The sequence below is a fragment of the Cetorhinus maximus genome, chromosome 4 (genome assembly GCF_964194155.1).
Source record: "Cetorhinus maximus chromosome 4, sCetMax3.hap1.1, whole genome shotgun sequence".
Classification (NCBI taxonomy): domain Eukaryota; kingdom Metazoa; phylum Chordata; class Chondrichthyes; order Lamniformes; family Cetorhinidae; genus Cetorhinus; species Cetorhinus maximus.
Window position 1 is genome coordinate 130,928,262 of NC_135882.1, and position 21,396 is coordinate 130,949,657.

A 21,396-nucleotide genomic window follows, 5' to 3' on the forward strand; every position below is an offset into this window, starting at 1 on the left:
GCCTGATATGGGCCACTGTGGTTGGGGTGCGGCGTGCGGGTGCAGAGTCCATGTGCAATTTGCCGCAATGAACGGTGTTCTCTGTTTTTCAGGAGAAGAATGCTCACAATGTGTGTGAGCATTCGAGGACTGGAGGCGGCCAGGCCCAGCTCATGATGTTAAGCCATTTCGAGCAGGAGGCACTGGAGCTTGGAGGCGCCATGCGTCCAGGTCAACTGGTGTCAGTGAGGTTGGGGTGGAACAGCCAGGTATTTGAGGCCAACAGTGACATCCGCTAGGTCCTCCCAACATCCATAGCACTGATGATTGTTTGATTTGTTATTGTTGCAACATTGCTCAGTCACAGACTGATAGAGTCAGAGCTGTGGATCATAGACACCTCCCTTGGCTCCTCGGCCCTTCGAAGATGCGTGCATCAATCATCTTCCAAAGTCACCTTATCCCATTTCCCAGCACTATCCCCATGGCATCGCAACTGCACATCCAATTATTTATTACATGTTAGGAGGGTTTCAGGCAGTGCGTCCCACATTCCTAACGCACTGTGTGCAAAAGTTCTTCATCACATAACCTGTCAGCCTCATACCCCTTACCTTAAATCTATGCCACCTGGTTACTGATCCCTCCGCCAAGGGAAAAAGTTCCTTTCTGTCAACCCTATCTATGCCCCTCATAATGTTATAAACCTCAATAATGTTGCCCCTTAATCTCCTCTGCTCCGGGGGAAATAACCCCAGTCTCTGCTATGTCTCTTCATAAGTCAAAACTCTCCAGCCCAGCCAGCACCCTGGTCAGCGACCTCTGCACTCTCTCCACTCCAATCACATCCCTCTCGTGAAGCGCATTTCACAACTGCACTCAGAACTATAGCTGTGGCCTAGGTAGCATTTTCTGCACTTGGAACATGGCCTTCCTTTTCCTATATTCTGTTCCTTGGCTAATAAAGGCAAGTGTGGCATTTACCTTCTTAAACACCTTATGTACCTGTCCCACTACCTTAACGAGCCTGTCGACATGCACAGCAAGATCCCTCTGATCCTCCTTACTTTCCAGGGTCCTACCATTCCTTGTGTATTCCCGTGCCTTGTTTCTCATACCCAAGTGCATCATCTCACGCTTATCCACATAACATTCCATTTGGCATTCCTTAGGCCATCTGACCAGCCCGTCTGTATCCACCTGTAATGTAAACCTGACTATTTGCCACCCCACCAATATTCGTGTCCATACGTTTTGGAAGGTTGAATGCATAAAGAGTCAGGGGGAAAGGGATGAAGTGTGTCACTGTGTGCATGCTAACTGATCCACTGTCCTCATTGTCAATTTCAGCATCATCAGAGCCTGTCCTCCAGGAGGAATTCCAGATGCCCCCCCTCACACCTGAGGCCCCTCAAGTGTCACCTGCATCACACCATTTCTGTGAGGCAGGCACCAGCGCAGATACTAGCACATCAGTGGGCATTGCAACATCAGCTAGTGTCCCGGGGCACAGTGGAGGGAGCACTTCACAATCGCTGGAGGAGCTGGCAGAGACAGAGTCTGAGGATGGTGCCAGCAGTCAGAGGACTGCAGGGAACCAGGCACATGCTCAGTCGGTGCCTGATGATGTGTCTCTGGAGTCGTGTGCAACGCAGCAGCTGCAGGGAAAGCGGCCGTGTGTGCGGGAGCATCTGGGAGTGTTACATGAGGCTATGCTTCACTTGGTGTCCGTGGTGGAGGAGTCCATGCGGAGCGTCACTGATACAATGAGCCTCATGGCAGAGCGTCATGCTTTCTCCGTGGAGAGAGTGGCGACTCTCGTGGAGAGGGGCCTCCAGGAGAACAAGCAGGTTCTCCTGGGGTTACGCTCGGACCTGCAAGCCCTCACAGCGCCAGTGGCCACAGCTGGTCATTGCCAATGTGGGAGGTGGTGTGAGCTTCAAGCTTCCCAGCTCATTGCCCATCCATCGACGGTGAGCAGGGAGGTCCGAGGCGACCTCATGTTGGCAAAGCAGCTGCCTGTCGTCTCTGTGGGCTCCTCTCAGGGCGCTTCAGATGAGGGCACTGGCTGCTCCACCCCTCTCCCAGTGATCGCTTCATTGGGTGAGGCTGCAACGACTGGGGAGATGCCAGCTGTGGATCTGGCAGATCCCTCCCAGGTGGGCCCAGCACAGGCTCCGCGGGCCAGAGGACGACTGCCAAGGTCATCAAGGCCAACAGGACAGCAGAGTCAGCAGGCTGTCTCAGATACCACTCCGAGCGATGGGGCGGCACCAAGACGTAGCACCGTAAGCGTAAGCATAAGGCACCTTAGGCACACCACGAGTTTCTCACTGGTGCTTTTGTGTTGGCCCTAGATTAGAGACTTATTATTTCTTTCTGCTTGAATAACATTTTATTTTGGCTTTGTGAGAACTTCTGATAGTGAAAATTAAACCAGATGTGTTACCCTGACTAAGGGTGGCTCCTTTGTTCTGCATTTGTATGTTTTTACATACATGTCATGAGTGTTTAAGTGGACATTGAAGTTTATGTCCAAAGCCATTAGTTGCAGCTGATGACCTGGCAGATTTAGCACTTAAATGGCGAGTATGGAAGCGCCAGGCAAGGCTGGTCCTCCTGATCCATTTGTGTGGAGCTAGCTGAAGGTTCATTGGATTAAAGTGTCCCGGGTGTCCCTGCCTCCTTGGTGTAGTCCCAGGTCAGCGTTTAGCCCCTCATCATTCCCCTGTGCTTCCTCATCCTCAGAATCAGTGCTAGACTCATCGTGTGCAGCTGCATCCACTGCGTCAATGTCTTCATCATCCACTGCGTCCCCCCTTTTCAACGCAAGATTGTGGAGAGCGCAGCATGCAACCACTATCACCGACACACGATCTGGGGGGTACTGGAGTGCGCCCCCTGAGCGCTCCAGGCATCGGAAGCGCATCTTGAGAAGACCGATGGCTCTCTCCACCACAGCCCTTGTGGAGCCGTGGCTCCTATTGTAGCGCTGCCCAGCTTCTGTTATTGGATGGCAGAGAGGCGTCATGAGCCACCTTCTGAGGGGTTAGCCCTTGTCACCCAGCAGCCATCCATCCAGCCGAGCCGGAGCGCTGAAGAGCCCCGGCACCTGGGAGTATCTGAGGATGTAGGCATCGTGGGAGCTGCCTGGGTACCTTGCACAAACTTGCAGAATCTGCATCCTGTGATCACACATTATCTGCACATTCATGGAGTGGAAGCCTTCCTGTTGACAAAGGCACTGGGCTCACCTGCTAGCACCTTGATAGCCACATGTGTACAGTCTATAGCACCCTGGACGTGGAGGAAGCCAGCCATGGCTGCAAAGCTTCTGGCTCACTGTGCCTGGCTTGCCTGGTCCCAATGGTAGTGGATGAAGATCAATGCATGCCTGAACAAAGTGTCTGTGACCTGCTTGATACAAGTGTGGACAGCTGATTGGGAGACACCGCAAAGATCACCCACCGAGCCTTGGAAGGAACCAGAGGCATAGAAGTGGAGGGCAACTGTGACCTTCAGAGCCACTGGCATGGGATGTCCGCCCACACAGTTAGGGGCGATCTCAGGGCCAATCATCTGACAGTTGTAGTTGACTGTCTCCCTTGACAGCCAGAGCCTCCTTCGGCACTGCACCTCAGTCATATTGAGGTAGCTGCTTCGCCGCCTGTATACCCTGGCAGCAGGATAGTGGCATCTTCTGCAGCCCCTTCCACCTTGGACTACCTCTTGGCCCTGCGCCCCTTGTGCATGCGCCTGGCCTCCCAAAGGTGGCTCCCCTGGAGGCTGATTGTGCACTCCTGGCCTCCTTATTCTATCCCTCCCTTCCTCCTCAGAGGAGCTGCCTCCAGTGGAGATGTCAGAACTCGTACCCAGGCTAAATGGAGGACTCCAGAAAGCTGCAGGCCTGATAAAGATTCCTGACTGCAGAGTACTGACCTGAAAGTTCGATGTGCACAGAAAGCTGCTGGAATTCGTTCTGAACTGTTACAGATCACACAGGCAAGTTTAAAAAACTTTCTGCAATAAATACTCACAGGCCAAATTGACAACCACACTGAGCCCTCTTATCCCACCCGTGGATGAGTTTCATCATAAAGTCTCTGACCCGCCTGCCCGTTGCACCCGTGCGCCGACCCGAAGATCGCACAGGCAGCTGAAAATCACCGTCGATTGACGATTTAAGGGCCTTAACTAGCCTGTTAATGGTGGGCGCATATCGAACTTCATCGCGCGGCCGCCCAGCAAAATATCGCGATGGTGCAAGGTGACGTTGGGACGCCCGCCCGATGCCACCGCGTGTCATTTTACGCGCAGACATGCGCCCCCCCCCCCCCCCTCGCATGTCAAGCAGAAAATTCTGCCCAGTGTTTTGAGTTTTGCAAGCAAGGGCTAAATGGGACATATGTACCAATGATTGACGGATCAGATCAAACAGCTGGTCCATTTGGCTGTTTGCAACAGGCAAAGTACTAACCGTATCCAACCAACCTGCTTGCCAACCAATCAGCATCCTCCTCTTGGGGAGATGATGGTGTAGTGGTAATGTCACTGGATTAGTAATCCAGAAGCGCAGGCTAATACTCTGGGAATATGGGTTCAAATCCCACTACAACAGCTGGTGGAATTTGAATTCAATTAATAAACCTTGAAAATAAAGCTAGTCTCAGTAATGGTGATAGTTGTAAAAACCTGTCTGGTTCACTCATGTCCTTCAGGGAAGGAAATCTGACATCCTTTCCCAGTCTGGTCTACATGTGACTCCAGACGCACAGCAATGTGGTTGACTCTTAATTGCCCTCTGAAATGGCCTAGCAAGCCACTCAATTCAAGGGTAATTAGGGATGGGCAGCAAATGCTGGCCTTGCCAGTGACACCCACATCCCATGAAAGAATTTTTTTTAAAATGCTGTATAAATTATCGTTTCCCCATTACTGTTGGTAATTTCTTGTAAACTACCGTGATATGTGCTTTGATAGCTTGTCTCATTTTTCAGCAATGATGGTTTTCTTCATTTTCCCCAACAAATCAAAAATAATTTCTTGTTTAGTATCAAGTTTACGGACTGAGTAACTCGGGATAAATTGAATTATGCCACTGTTCCCAAATATGTTAGTTTGAGAAAAAAGCCAGTCAGGATGAACAATGTCTGTGCACTTTAGAATGATTCTTTATCCATAACACACATTGCTGCTATAATTAGATCCTGGTACTTAATCTAAATTTATACTTTTTTGGATTTTTTAATTGCTGGATTCGTGCTTTAAGGATTAAAACTGCAGAAAAATCTAGTAGTTGGCGATGCAGTAAAGTGGACTTCCTTCACATGAAATAAAAGACAACACTTTCTAAACCAGAATAAATAGCAACAGAAAATACTAGAAATACTCAGCATGTCTGGCATCATCTGTGGAGAGGGAAACAGAGTTACCGAGCTGAAATTTCTTTTGTCTGTGTCGATGGGTATGCCAGTTTACCAGCATTTTACCACCTGTTTCCATACCATTTTGAAACGCACTGGATTGGGGGTTTCAGGATGACAACCTAAAGAGCCTAATCAGGTCACTCTGCTGATACCGACTGCAATGTTCCCTTTGGCACGTAGGTCCCCCACTGAGGCCAAAACACAGCCAAGGGATGGAGGCTGCCACTGAGCAGCAAACCTGAGGGTGGCAGAGGTGCTTGCATCCACCCTACAAGGAAACCCCCTCCACCCTGCATCCACCTTGGTCATAGCAGCTGTGGCCACTGGCCATCTAGAGGAAGGGTCACCTTTCCACAATGACAGTTTGGCAGCTGTGGCCTCTTTGTATTTATATAAGAACACTCAGAGGGTCTCTCCAACTTGGGGCTCAATCGCTGTGTCTCCTTCCTGTCCCGGCAGCTCCCACCTCTGACAGCGGGGATGCCAACCTTTCAGCGCTTGGAGGCTTCCAGCCTTGGGAGGCCACCCATCATCTTTAGTTGGCCAGGCTTCCCGAGGCGATGGCTTTATTGGCCACCTCCTCCAAAGTTGCTCCCAGGGTCCTGCCATCACCACCCCTGGGTTCCCAACCCAAAATTCTAACCCAGTATAGGGACCCTGGAATGCAAACGCAGCTCAAGGTTTCTGTCCCGAGGAAAGATCATCGTCCTGAAAAATTGACTGTCTTTTTATTTCCACATCTGCCAGCCCTGCTGAGTATTTGCAGAATTTTCTGTTTTTATTTCAGATTTCCAGGATCTGCGGTATTTTGCTTTTTAACTTGGATCTTCATTATTCTGATATTGTTGACAGGATAAAGTAAATTACTGCCCTCCCCTGCCCACAAGTAACTGTAATAAACACTTAGTCATTATAATAAAGCTACCCCTCTGCCACCATCTGAGTGGCTTTATTTCAGTAACATCAATCCTTCAGATCGAAAAGAAACATTTTAAAACACAATTAAATATTTGCACACTATTCAGCTTGCTCCCTCATTCCTTCCCCTACTGCCTGTTTGTCCTACTTTTATTTTGCTGACTTTAATTTGACCTTTTTCCTGTTTAATTGAAACTATCCTATCTCTTTATCTCCAATAATAATGTATTTTCTTTCCCTCTGGGCTCCCACTATCTAATTAATGAGGTGGAATCAGCTTTTTTTTAGAAAATAAAACCTTTCTTCATCCATCAGAAAATTCATAAGCACGGAGTTAAAAGTTTGAGATTTTCTCACCTGGCAGAACAGGAAGAGAAATCTACCAATGAGTAAAACTCCTGAGGTGATATAATAGCTGACCATAGGCAAAGCCTGCTTTCAGGATCCAGAATAAACTCATTTTCAACACTGGAAGGGTTAAACGTGCTTATCTCTTAGTGCTCAGTATATTATGGAGATAAAAATTGTGCCCAGCTTGGTACCAAATCTTATTAACAATGAAATCCCAGGAGGAGACAATCTCCTTGAATGAACTTGGCTCAAATGCACGCAGGAGCAGAATTAGGGAAAGTTAAGCCTAGATGATAATGAATTAATATTCATTTCCATGCTGTCTAAATTAATTGCATCATCGAGTTGAACTGATTTCTGACACGAGATCCGATCCTTGTCTCCCCACCCCCAACCCCCCCATATGACCTCAGCTGAAAACTGGAGCACCTTGTGTGGGCAATTGTATTAAAGAAGCGGTAGCTTATTACTTCAGGCCACAGCAAGCCCACGTACTGAAGTACTAATTACATAGCCTTTTAAGCCAAAACGATTCTAATCGGGCCTTGAGAATGCATGGCATATTTCTGTGTGCATAGTGTGAAATTCAAATGTGTAAACTCATGTCTCCCCATGCTGTAATCCACTTCCTGTGTGAGCAAGACCTGATTCCAGGCCTCTGCTTGTGCTTCTGACAAACATCCTTGGATAAGAGTGAGAAACTTGCACAGTTTTTCTTCCACCTTTGACTCAGGAACGCAGAGGCCCACTGTCACCATCAAAGGTTGACCGGTTTGAATCTGAGACCATTTGATTTGTATGGTTAAGTTCCTTGCCAATGTGAACACCTCTTTTAATTATCTAGTTATTTAGAATGAGGTCGCTACAGCAAGTTCCACATTAAATTGGGTCCACAAATGCTCAGGTTTCTGGTGTTTCAACTAGTATTATCCATTTTTTAAAAGTATTGTAAAAACATTAAACCATCCATCTCAATCCTGGTTAGGATTAGTACTAATTGCGTAAAGTAAAGCAGTAGCCTTACATGAGAACTTTAAGAATGTATAATCTCCAGGGCCTCCGAACACTGGCTTGTGGCTACAAGTATACATGATGTAATAATGTACACCCACTTACAGCCAATTACTGTGCCCGTGAGAGATGAGTTAATGCTTAAAGTGTTCTCTTCCTGCTTCCAGTCATTGGCTTAACAATATCTATTGATTTCAGATTTGTTGGCTGATATTGTTGGGGTATTTTAATTTAAGCCTTCACAGTGTATTTTGAGTTTAAATGTTCTGGAAAGCATTGCATGTGGATGGTATGCTACTTATATTCTGACCAATATAACAGTTACTTTAGATTATTCTGATAAATCTGCACGTTAGCAGTGCTTGAGTTTTGACGCAGTTAATGTGGTGTAACTAAGTTGTGGCGAGAAGACAAATGGGGTGGATTTGTCAAGAAAGGGATGGGCTTGTTGGCCCTAATAGCTTTTTCCTATTCCTAAAATTTATATGCAGTATTTTGAGAGCAGCGTACATCAAAAAGCCAAATACTGTGAATACTGGAAATCTGAAACAAAAACAATACACTGGAAAAAAACTCAGCTTAGACAGCATTTGTGTAGAGAGAGAAACAGAGTTAATATTTCAGGTCTGTGACCTCTCATCAGGCATGTACATATTTCTGATTTGTTATTTAGTTTGCTTCTACTGCAGTTTCCTAGAATCCCCATGTAGGGGAGCTACAGAGCAACGAGTATGAATTTTCACAAACCAAAAAAAAATGTACTTCCTCTGTTTCAGTTTGACCCAGGAGGCTATTTTTGGGCAGTGATGCACTGTGTGTGTGCTGGTGAGTTAAATGATTTTACCACGTCCTTGTGTACTCCTTTACTGAAGTTGAAATCGATATTATATTCTAAACGTTCTGTATTTTTTTTTAGAAGAAATGTATACTTGCATTATGCTATTTTATATCTTAGTTTGAGTTTGGTATGTTTATTTTTGCTGATTTGCTATGCTTATGAAGTCATCAGTGCTTGTCGCATACGGTTCCACAGGTGCTGCCAGCATCCAGTGCATTTTCCAAGTTGCTGTCAACTGTCAGGAAGCTATTTTACCAGAGGGGGGCATTGGAGCTAAACACAGCCCTGCTCTCGCTTGACAGCCACGCAGATGCACTCTCCAACTGAAGTCACTGAATGGCTTTGAGAAGCTCTAACCTCTGGCCAATTTTCTCTTGCCCCTTTTCGCACCAACTTCACCTGCACCCGCCCCCGCCCCACCACACGCACACACACACAAACACAACCATTCCTGAGCTCAGGGGCACTGAGGACTATTGCATTGTCCCATTTGCTATCCCGACTGCAATCGGCTAACTCAGTTTATCAGATTATGATTTCACCTGCTAATCTGCAGGATAGCTATACATTGATTTTTTTTTCTTGAAATTATTAAATGCTTTGATGTATTAACTCATCAAAAGAAGACACACAAATCCAATCCGTGCTGAAAAGCTATTTTTACTGTAAGACAGTGAGTGGAGCATTTTCATCTGACCCCTCGAAGAAAGTGCTATGGGCATCATGTTTCTGGTCAAATCATTTAACACACCTTTTTCAAAGCAGACTGTTAGTGTGCAAAGTCACTGTGATTAACACAATCTTGTTTTAGAGCATATTGGTTAGTATTACAGTAGACCACAATACTGCCAAACTATATGATTAAACTTGTAATATGAGTGTTTCACATTTTAAAAAAAATAACTATGCATGAACAATGATATTAAAGTGCATAATATATTAGGATGTTTTATTTTAAAAGAGAGCTAGTGTACAATCTTGCTGTTGATACTCACCAGCAAAATTAATCTGGATCACTTTGCCCCCTGATATTGCCAGTTTTGCAATTAAATATTGCAGTATTTTTACATGTTTATTACAGTTACCTTTATCCATTCTGCATATAAACCTCTTCTTTTGCTTTTATGATTATTTATTCTTGGGATGTGGGCAGTGTTGGTATATTGTTCATCCTGTTGGTCCTGAGAAGGAAGTGATGCCTTCTGTATCAATTGTTCCTTTTTTTTAACAGCTGAGGGTAAACTGAGGGAGAAACTGTTTCCACTGACAGGAGGGCCAGCAACCAGAGGACACAGATTTAAGATAATTGGCAAAGGAATTCAGGGGAGAAAATGAGAATTTTTCTTTTGGTGTACACTCTTCCTGAAAGGGTGGTGGAACCAGGTGCAATAGTGGCTCTCAAAAGAGAATTTGATGTGTGCTTGAAACAATTATGGAGAAGGAGCAGGGGACTAATTGGTTAGCTCTTTCAAAGATCTGGCATCACCACAGTGGGCCAAATGACCACCTCCTTCTGTGCTATATGAATCTCAGTGGCATGCTGGACCACTTCAGAGAGCATTAAGAATCAAGAACATAGCCTGGGTTGAACTGTAGTCGGAGATAGGGGTAGCAGTTCCCTTCCATGAAAGATATTAAAGAACCAGTTAGATTTTAATAATGATCCAGCAACTTTGCTAATCATTTTATTTTCCCTGCTGCTAGCCCACAAAATTACCAGGTTTATTGAATTAAATTAGCCACGATGGATTTGGGTTACTAATGCTATAACCACCACACTACAGTAGTATAGATTAACTAAATCTTTGCAGGGATTACACTGTTACTGTAGCCTAGAATTTACTGTTTGCAATGTTAAATAAATGCTTAGTGTGTTTGTACAACTTTCCTTCACTTGCTATTTTAGCAGAGGCATTAATCTTTTTAAATTAAACTAGTTAACACTATACAAACTCATTAAGCATTTGTCCACTACATCAGAAACAGTAATTGCTAAAGTGTGTTTGTGTTCGTGAGTGTATGTAATGTTTATGTATTTGGAAGTAAATGCTGCTTCTATCTCTAAATCCCATTATGTAAATTTGCTGTAAATAGGAGTGGGTAAAACAGAATGTAAAGATGTCACATTTGCCTACTAGTATGTTTTTAAAAGCTGATTTAGGCCTGGATCAGCCTGAGGTCAGTCATAACACTTATACTTTGCCACAGACTTTGTAAGCTTTTACACTGTGATTTGTGGTTGTCAGACGAAGCAATATGGCGCACTCTCTGGAGAGTACCTGGGACCTGCATCAGCAAAGCAGTCAGTAAAATAGTATAATGCTTGCTGCAAGACACAAGGCTGAATTTTAACAATCAGGCTCACTTGTGATGGGGATAAGGGGGGTGGGGAGTATGGGGGAGACCAGATTGGCAGCGTGTCGGGAGCCTGACTGTTTCAGCAGTGCATTTGCAGCTATTTTCACTCAGCCACAGTATTTGCATCTGACTTCCGGGTTTCCTGACGAATTGGGGCAGGAGGACATTGTGAAGACCAGCAACACTATTTCAGCTGCACTATTTAACAGGACCCTGCAAGGATCAGAATGGAAACATTGAAGTGTCAAAACCAAGCCAGCAACTTGGCAGATGGAGTGTCAACGTAGACAGGCTGCACCTCAATTTCAGGATGTGTCCCTGGACATTGTGCTGAGGGCTGAAAGGGCCTGCAGGGAGCTTCTGTTCCTGGCAGATGGGAGGAAGAAAGCAACCTCCGAGAACAAGCAGGCATGGGTGGAAGTAGCAGAGAAGGTTGGCAGCGATGGAGAGATGGGGCCTCCTAGCTACCAAGTGACAAAATTAAATATCGGACTGCCACACACCATACAGCACTCACTCATGTTCACTTGATGTCAGCAGTCACTGAAAGGTGATGATCTGCACAATGTTGACTTTGAATCCTTGTCAGTTACAGTCTTTTGTCTCTAAACTCACACAGGTCCTACAAATATCTCTCAGGTGGTCACACACACTGAGAAAACAGCTTCCCAGAACTTTTGTGCATCCGCCTCCAGCTTGGATACACATAGACGTTGCCAGGGCTGCCAAGATGGAGCAGGATTTTTGGGAACGGAGACGTAAGGGGCCTGAAAACAATGCCACCAGCCAGTTGCTGGTTTTCTGACCTCATTCCCGGCACCAGCCATTTTGTTGAGGTGGGTTTGAGACTAGCATTGCCCCTTATGAGGCAAACAGCCAATCAGGCTCATTAAGAGCCTTGTTATGGGCGGTTGAAGGAGTTGACAGGGATTTTCTAGTTGGCCCCCAGTTTCCTAATTGGAGCAGCAGTTTAATTGCTGGAGGTGGACACCCAGTGGCAGTTCACGGATGCTAGCATTTCAGACTGTCCTAGAGGCCTTCCCTGTCTGCCTGGGCATGGATGTAGCTAAAGGCTGCCCTGTAGAGGGATTCCTACTCACTTTCCCCCCCCACAGTCGTGGCTTGGCTGCTTTTTCTTTTTTATTTGATTATTTTAAAAGTTAGTAAGAGGGCATCTTTGTGTTGAAACGCTCCCTGAGTTACTTAGCCTTTACCTCAGCTGAGTGCTCCTCTGAAGCTGGAAGGCCTGTGATTGGCCCTCCAACTTTGGCTGTCTACTTACCACCCTTAATTGGGCAGGGAACTTGTCTCCATGCTGCTTAACGGGGTGCCCCTGTCAAAATCCCAATTCATGACTATTTCCAATGCCCAAAGTGAAAATTCAGCCCAGGCAGTTGGGTTGTCCTATGGTGAGCACACAACACGCGCAGGAGGATGTGGTGACAACAGACAGCAGTGGATCCTCCATGCTTTGCTCAGCTGGACAAAGTGAAGTGCAGTAAAGTGCTTTCCTGCTCTTGGCTAGCAGGGTGATGCGGGTGGGCCATGTTTTTTTTTCTCTCATGGGATGTGGGCGTCACTGGCAATAACCGCATTTGTTGCCCATTCCTGATTTCCCTTGAAGTGAGTGGCTTGCTAGGCCATTTCAGAGGGCAGTTAAGAGTCATCCACATTGCTGTGGGTCTGGAGCCACATGTAGGCCAGACCGGGTAAGGACAGGCTGGTTTTCTTCCCTGAAGAATATTAGTGAATCAGACTGGTTTTTACAACAATCGGCAGTGGTTTCATGGTTACTTTTACTAAGACTAGCTTTCATTCCATTTTTAAAATTTATTTATTGATTGAATTTAAATTCCACCAGCCGCTGTAGTGGGATTGTGTATCCAGGACATTAGCCTGGGCCTCTGGATTACTAGTCTACCAAGCCACTATCTCCAACACCAGGCCCCACTCCCCCATGTGAGGGAAGATGAAGAAGGGTAGATGCAGTTGGAACTCTGTTCAAAGCTCTTCCACTCCTCCCCTTCCCCCACCCCCATCCCCCCTCAGCCAGAGCCCTAAATGCTGCTTGCCTTCTGTCTTGATAGCCCAGTTCCTTGTGTGGGTGTACCAGTCTTTGTTGGGGCCCTGAAAATCCAGCGGGCAACAGCCAAGAGCACCTGAACAGTTAAGATCAGGGAAACGAGCCTCTAGCTCTTTTGAGCCGAGAGTTTTACCATGTAGGAGTAATAGAAAAAGGATTTGTAGTTGCACAAAGGTATTCGTTTGGGTGTTATACTGTTGGATTGTCAAAGGTATGCTCAATGTTTGAGAACCATCAACATTATTTCAAGTGTCCATTTTTGTATTCTCCCTAAGTGGCTGTTGCCCTGTGAAAAGTGGTATGATAAGTTAAAAATGGATTGTTGGCTGGTGAGACTGTGGGACAGCTTAATGCTGGGCATAGGATTTCACTGTGGATCAGTATTGGTGTGCCAGATAGCTGCACTGCCTTAGCTTAGCTAAAACCTGCTTGAATCATTCCACACTGGGCATCCCTGGCAGCTGGGTGAGTGGTTACTGGTGGCCTTGCCACGTCAGACTCCTCCACCTCCAGTTCATCTGGTTGCTGTTGCTACTCTGAAGATGCAGAGCAGCCATCACCTTCCTCCTCCTGTGGCTCCTCTCTGCAGCACACTGTTGTGCAGGGCACAGCAGACCACTATCACCCTTACTGGTGCATACAGTAACCGCTCGTGTGCTTATATGGTTTTGGTTAAACCTTTCCTGGATGGCATTGGTATGGCTCCTCTCAGGGGTCATCAGTCATGCCCTTGTCTCCAAGGCCCATCCACTGACTCCACTTGAGGGTGCGGATATTTGTGATATAGGATGAAGGCATTGTGGCAGCTTCCTGGGAATCTTGCACAGACATGCATGGTGAAATTTTGATGGTTGCAGACCAGCTGAATATTTTTTTTTATTCTTTCATGCGATGTGGGCATTGCTGGCAAGGCCAGCATTTGTTGCCCATCCCTAATTTCCCTTGAACTGAGTGGCTTCTGAGGCCATTTCAGAGGGCAGTTAAGAGTCAGCTACATTGCAGTGGGTCTGGAGCCGCATGTAGGCCAGACCAATTAAGGATGGCAGATTTCCTTACCTAAAGGACATTAGTGAACCAGATGGGTTTTTAGAAAAGTAATAATAGTTTCATGGTCACCACTACTGAGACTTGCTTTCAGTTCCACATTTTATTAATTGAATTTCGCTGCCGTGGTGGGTTTTGAATCCGTGTTCCCAGAGCATTCGCCAGGGCTTCTGCATTACCCGTCCAGTGATATTACCACCATGCCACTGTCTTCCCATAAATAATGATGGTTCAGTTGGTGAATGCTGCTGAGTTATGAGGGCACCTTGATTGCTATGTGTTCTGTCCATGACTCCCAATACCTGTGGGAATCCAGCCAGAGCAGCAAATCCATGGGCGCTCTCATTCTGACTGGCATCATCAGTAGCAAAGTGGCAAACATAGCATTGGTCACCTGGAAGAAGCTCTTTTGCTCAGCAGATCCATGAAAAGAGCGAAGTGAAGCAATTCGGGGCTTTGATGACCTTGGCCACCATGGGCCACGCATGCTCGACTGGTCCACTGGGAAGGAGATCTTCCAGGAAGCTGTAAATGTCAGCAACCACCTGACAGGAAAGTCTCACCCTCCTAAAGCACTGCTGCTCATTCATATCCAGAAAGAAACCCCTGCCTATATACCCAGGGTTGCAAGTATCACGTCCAGCGAACTGGATCTCCTCTGGTCATCTGTTCTGCCCTGTGGAGTGGCAGATGATTGAGGAGCAGGCTGCTGTTGATCCTACTGCTCTTGTTCATCAGAGGTCCAAGGAGAGCTGTGGAAATGGTTCCCAGGCTGGTGTGAAGACTGACAGCTAGGAAGAACAAATCAAAGCCAAAAAACTCCAAGGTAGCAAAAATAACCTCCAAAGTATTGGAAATTCCCTCCAAAGCAGTGAAAACACATTCTCAGAACAAAGTACGGAAGTTTTACTGCAGCTGCACACTGTCTTGGTGAGACCACATCTGGAGTAGTGTGTACAGTTTTGATCATATTTTTAAAAATTAATTGCATTAGAAGCAGTTCAGATAAGGTTCACTCTACTCACCCCTGGAATGAAAGGCTTACCTTGTGAAGAAAGGTTGGACAGGTTGGACCTATACCCATTGGAGTTTAAAAGAATGAGAGGTGACCTAATTGAAACATATAAGATCCTGAGGGGACTTGATAGGCTGGATACAGGGAGGATGTTTCCATTTATGGGGGAGACTAGAACCAGGGGACACAGTTGAAGAATGAAAGGTTTCTCTTTTAGGACTGAGATGGGGAGAATTTGTTTTCTTTCTCAGATCATTAGTATGTGGACTCCTTGGAGGCCGGGTCATTGAATTTATAAAAGGCTGAGTTAGATAGATTAGTGATAGACAAGGGAGTTGAGGGTTATGGGGGGCAGACAGGAAAGCAGAGCTGAGACCACAATAGGCCAGCCATGATCTTATCAAATGGAGGAGCAGACTTGAAGGGCTGAATGGCCTACTCCAGTTCCTAAGTCCCATGAACAAAAGCTTTCATCTTCCCCCAGGACCCCCTCCCCTAAGTCCAAACCAGGAAATGTAAGCTATTGAATTCTGTGGCAAATGACATATAGAAATAAAAGAAGAAAGGAAAGATGGGATTGAGAGAGGGAACAATAAGACACAAAAATTACTTTTAAGTTTCAACAATAATATAAATTCAGAAGAACAAGACTCCATGCCAACAAAAAAAAAAATTCAGTTCCATTGAGGTTGTCTGCAATAACAAAGACAATTGTACTGTTAAAAATTCACTTATCCTTGAAAGAACAACCCTTAGCTTTTTCTAACTCAGTAAGTACCACAAATTCATTCTCTTCCATGTATGTGAATGCTGAGTTTCTTGGCAAAAGTACTGGAGTAATTAAGCTGTGGAAGAATAGGGCAACTCGGACAGAGACTTTCTAATTTCCTTATTTAACTGCACGTGTGGGACACTGGAAGCTGCTGTCTGATTTAATCTTTAATAACAGCAAGTGCTGATAGCCTCACCATTATCCTTAACACAAAATCCCAGTTTCAGTCTCTCGACAATCTTCATTGCTAATATTAATTTAGGCACTTGAGGCATCTTTGTGAGCATCTAAGCACTGCATAACTGTGAGTTGATCTTGTTTGCAATACAGAGTAAGCATGGCACAAATACGTTATTGTATGTCAGTAAAAAAAATTACATTGTGATAAATAATGGTAGTAAGATTTCATACAACATCTCACCCAGAGGTGCAGAGATAGTTCTGTAGAATTGGGAAGCACTTCACAAAGATGAGATAGTGTTTGCATTTGATGAGTGGGTGCAAGTTGTGCAAGGTGAAATGTGAGGTTGAGACATGTTTACTGAATGCCCTGGTATTTTGGAACAGCTTGATGCAGTGGTCACAAATTAAAACACTTGCACATCAAATCTGCGGCAGCTCATTCTTGGATGCTAATTTGTAACGTCCACTGATCCAAGCATTTTGCAGATTGCTTTTTCCCAGAGTTCTTCCTTGAACCGGTTCCAGTTTCCCAGTTGCCCATTTGCCGAGTCACTGTGCCAGAAGTCTCATTATTTCCACAAACTCTATTAGGAAAATAAATCACACTCTGCCTGAAGATTCCAATAAAGTCTAATGGAGCGGTTATGTTCCATTAGTTAAGGATGACCTGGGACTCCCATTTGAAATTCTCTCTCTCTCAACTCATTTTTTTAATGGATTTATGCTCTTTCAAGTTGAGTTATGGGAAGTCAACCACACACTAAGCATACATGTTTCAGGGGCCTAGACCACCTGTCGTTGTTTACTGACAAAAGAGCCATCATGTGCCCGGCCACTTCTCTTTGAGCATCACTTCTACCTCTTCAACCCCTGTATGTCTGTTAAAGGAACAATGAAGTATAGTGGCAGCTTGAATAAGATGTGAGTGGAGGATGAATGCCATCTTACACCTGACTAGAGCAAGAGAACGTTGCTAGATTGAATTGAGGTGGTGGAATGAAAATGACAACTTAAATTGGGGCAGGAGGTCAGGTGGGAGAGGGAGACATGAGGTTAATTTGAGATTGGAGGAGAAAAATGCCAGGATACACTGGTAGGGAAGAGTGTCAGGTTGAATTGAGAAGTTAAAGCGAGAATGCCAGTATGTCCTGGGAGAGCTGAAGGAAGAGAGAGTGTCTCTTTCAAAATGTGAATTTGGATAGTATAGTGCCTTTGAACTGAATGCAGAGGGATAGAGTGCCTCTGTGAACTGCAGTTAGTGGGTTCGCTGTATTTGTAGAGTGCTGTTGAGATATTGGCCTTTATTGCAAGAAGGATGGACTATAAAAGTAGTGAAGTCTTGCTACACCTGTACAGTGCATTTGTGAGACTGCACCTAGAGTAGTATGTGCAGTCTACGTCTCCTTATTTTAGGAGGGATATGCTTACATTGGAAGCAGTTCAACGAAAGTTCATTAGGCTGATTCCTGGGATGAAGGGGTTATCTAATGAGGAAAGGTTGAACAGGTTGGAGTTTAGAAGAATGAGAGATGATCCGATTGAAACATAGAAGGTCTTGAAGGGACTTGACAGGATGAAAGCTGAGAGGATGTTTCTCCTTGTGGGGGAGTCAAGAACCAGGGGGCACAGTTTCAAAATAAGGGGTCTCCTATTTAAGATGGAGATGAGCAGTGTATGCTTCTGAGGGTCACTAATCTTTGGAATTCTTTATCCCAGAGAGCAGTGGAGGCTGGGTCATATAGGAGGAGTTATTAGGTCAGAGGAACAAAGCTTGATCAAAGTGGTGGTTTTAAGAAGTGCCTTAAATGATTAAAGTGACTTAGAGAGGTGTAGGGAGTGAATTGCGGAGCTTGGGGTGAACCGAAGGCATAGCCACCGATGATGGAGCAACTGTGATTGGGAATGTACAAGAGGCCAGAATTAGAGCAACGCAGATATTTTGGAGGGTTGTGGGGGGTGGAGGAGATGAAAGGGAGGGGCAAGGCTATGAAAGGATTTGAAAACAAGGATGAGAATTTTAAAATCAAGATGTTGTTTGAGTGGGATCCAATAAAGTCAGCAACTACTGGGGGGATAGGGAAATGGAGCTTGCTGCGAGTTAAGATATGCATAGCAGAGTTTTGGACGGCCTCAAGTTCATGGAGTTTACAAGGGTTTCAAGGATTATGGCGGGCAGACTGGAAAATGGAGTTAAGGCCACAATCTGATCAGCCAAGACCTTATTGAATGGCAGAGCAGGTTCACAGGGCCAAATGGCTTGCTCCTGTTTCTATTTATATACCAACATACGAATTAGGAGCAGGAATAAAAATGGAAAATGCTGGAAAAACTCAGCAGGTCTGATAACATCTGTGGAGAGAGGAACAGAGTTAATGTTTCGAGTCCAATATGATCCTTATTCGAAGAAGAGTCACTTAGGACTTAACGATAACTGTTTCTCTCTCCACAGATGCTGCAAGACCTGTTGAGTTTGTCCAGCATTTTCTGTTTTAATTTCAGATTTCCAACATCTACAGTGTTTTATTTTTAATTAAGAGCAGGAGTAGGCCATTCAACCCCTCGAGCCTGCTCCGCCATTCAATAAGACGATGTCTGATTTGATTGTGGCCTCAACTCCAATTTCCTTCTTAGCCCCTGATAACCTTTGACTCCCTTGTCAATCAAGAATCTATCTAATTCGGTTTTAAGAATATTCAACGACCCTACCTCCTCCACTCTCTGGGGAAGAGAGCTCCACAGACTCAGGACCCTCAGAGTAAAAAATTCTCCTCATCTCTGTCTTAATTGGGAGACCCCTTATTTTTAAACTCTTTCCCCTAGCTCTAGTCTCTCCCATAAGGTGAAATATCTTTTCAACATCTGCTGTCAAGTCCGCTCATGATCTTATATGTTTCAATATGTCAACAGTGCTCTCAAGCAGCACTTACACAGCAATAACCTACTCACTGATGCTCAATTTGGGTTCTTCCAGCGCCACTGAGCTCCTGACCTCATTACAGCCTTGATCCAAATATGGAACAAAGAGTTGAATTCGAGAGGCGATGTGAGAATGACTGCCCTTGACATCAAGGCAGCATTTGACCGAGTGTGGCCTCAAGGAGTGCTAGCAAAACTGAAGCTAATGAAAATCAGGGGCAAAACTGTCCACTGGAGAGTTTTGACTTGCAGTCATACCTAGCATAAAGTGGTTGTGGTTGTTGGAGGTCAGACATCTCAGCCCTGGAATATCGCTGCCGGAGTTCCTCAGGGTAATGTCCTCTTGCCTCTTGCCGCTTCTCTGGGAAACGCCTTTGCTTCTTCTTCGCTCCCTCTTACTTTTCTTGTTCTTCACCGTCCGCCACTCCCTCTGCTGCTTTTCCACTGCTGCCTCCTCCATTGATTCGCTGTCCTGAGGACTGGGAGGTTCAGGGGGTAGTGCTGTTGATTGGCTATCTTCTCGGCCTTTTGGCTAAGATCAAGTGTTGCAGGGGCGACACCATGGTCCTGCCAAGGCAAGGTCGGGATGGAAGGGCGATAACCAATCGCAATCCAAATCCATACCGTGGGTTACCTATCACCGTCCGAGTCACGGTGAACCACAGCGAAGGAGGATCACCTATGGATCGGGGCTTCTTCACCAGGAGGATCCTGTTGAAGGCGTGCGGCTTCCAAGCTCCGGAGATCTTCACCCTGCATGACTCCCGCAAAGGCGGTTATTTTGACGTGACGTTCAAGCGGGTGGCAGACTGCGTCCGGCTCCTGAGGGTGTTCGAGGAGAAGAGAGACCTGCCGGAGATGAAGATCCTGACGGCGGAGCCGCACTTTTCTCTGCCGTTGCAACGGGAACGTGAGGTGATGGTGCATGTGTACAACCCCTTCGTCCCTGTCGCCGACGTGGTCACCTTCCTCACCAGGTACTTCGATAAGGTGGGGAGCGGCACCGAGATTCGAGACGACTTGGGGATCTGGACAGGCAAACGCCTGTTTAAGGTCACGCTAAAGACCGATGGTAAGGGAGCCATTTTCCACCCTCCCTCCAGTTTCGCTATCGGGGGAAACCGGGGCTACCTGGTCTACGCTGGGCAACCCAAGCATTGTCGCTCATGCGGCAAGGCTGGTCATGTGGCGGCCAACTGCAGCGCCTCCCTCTGCAAGATCTGCAAACAGGAAGGGCACCAGACAAAAGACTGCAAACAGGCCAAGTGCTGCAACCTGTGTGGCGAGGCAAGTCACCTCTACAGGACCTGCCCCAAACGCTGCCGTACTTACGCACAGGCAGCCAAAGCCGACGAGGGGGAAGCAGAAGAAATGTTTCGTGTCACTCCAACCACCAAGGCCCCCAGGGAGCTCAACGGGACAAAGGAGGACACAGAGAGAGACAAGGTGGAGAAAGAGATTGAGGCAACAGAGAGCCAATCAACAGCACTACCCCCTGAACCTCCCAGTCCTCAGGACAGCGAATCAATGGAGGAGGAGGCAGCAGTGGAAAAGCAGCAGGGGGAGTGGCGGACGGTGAAGAACAAGAAAAGTAAGAGGGAGCGAAGAAGAAGCAAAGGCGTTTCCCAGAGAAGCGGCAAGAGGCGTCTCCCATCCGACACGGATGACAAGGGCAGCAGCTCTTCGGATGATGAAGTGCCAGAGCGGCACCGACAGAAGAGGCGGCAAAGCTCCAGGGCGTTGGAGGACGAGACACCCGAGCTCCAGAAAATTGGAGACAACAAGGAGACCAGCGCACCCCAACTTTGCCTGCAACCTGAGGAGGCCAGTGCACCACAGCCCCTGGAATCTGGGAGCAGTGAGGCAATCATCGCACCCCAGCTCCAGGAAGCCGGGAACAGCAACACCCCAGAGGGGGTGAGTTTTGGAGAAGCTTCTCCAGCAAAGGTCATCTCAAAACCCACTCTCTACGTGAACCTCCAGATGCCACCGGAGCAGAACACGGCCAAGGAGATCTACCTCAGCCCATCCAAAGTGAAGGAATTTGAGCTCACTACGGGTATGAAGGAGCAGACTAAAGGTCTGGGACTCTCAGAGACAGTGGGTTTGGTAGGAGAATAAATGCTTTAAAATGGGTTTAAAGATTGTATCCATAAATGTGCGTAGCATTAAATCTACTACGCGATGTGTTGCGACCTTGGACTACCTAGCCAAGGTCAAAGCTGACCTGTTGTTTCTGCAGGAGTGTGCGATACCGCACCTCAGCTCCTACAGGCAATGGTCACGATGGTGGTCCCCACGGGCCATCGATCTGGTCGGGCGGAAACGACTCTCGTTCCTCCGGCCTGGGTATTCTGCTGCGGGGAGGCAACTTCACCGTCTCCGAGGTCAAGGAGGTGGTGGGCGGGCGACTCCTCGTAGCAGACGTAATGTACAAGAACGCTCCACTCCGGTTAATTAACGTGTATGGCCCGGCACAAGGGGCTGAGCGGCTGGAGGTTT

The 21,396-nt window shown here is 46.5% G+C and overlaps 1 protein-coding gene across 3 annotated transcripts in view; it reads left to right on the top strand.

Moving 5' to 3' along the window:
* Positions 1–21,396, top strand: part of slc35d4 (solute carrier family 35 member D4) — a 211,557-nt gene that overhangs the window by 37,117 nt on the left and 153,044 nt on the right. For all 3 annotated transcript variants that reach the window (XM_078540823.1, XM_078540824.1, XM_078540821.1), the window contains one exon: positions 8,462–8,510. In XM_078540823.1, the coding sequence (XP_078396949.1) occupies positions 8,462–8,510 (49 nt within the window). The remainder of the gene's footprint in view (positions 1–8,461; positions 8,511–21,396) is intronic.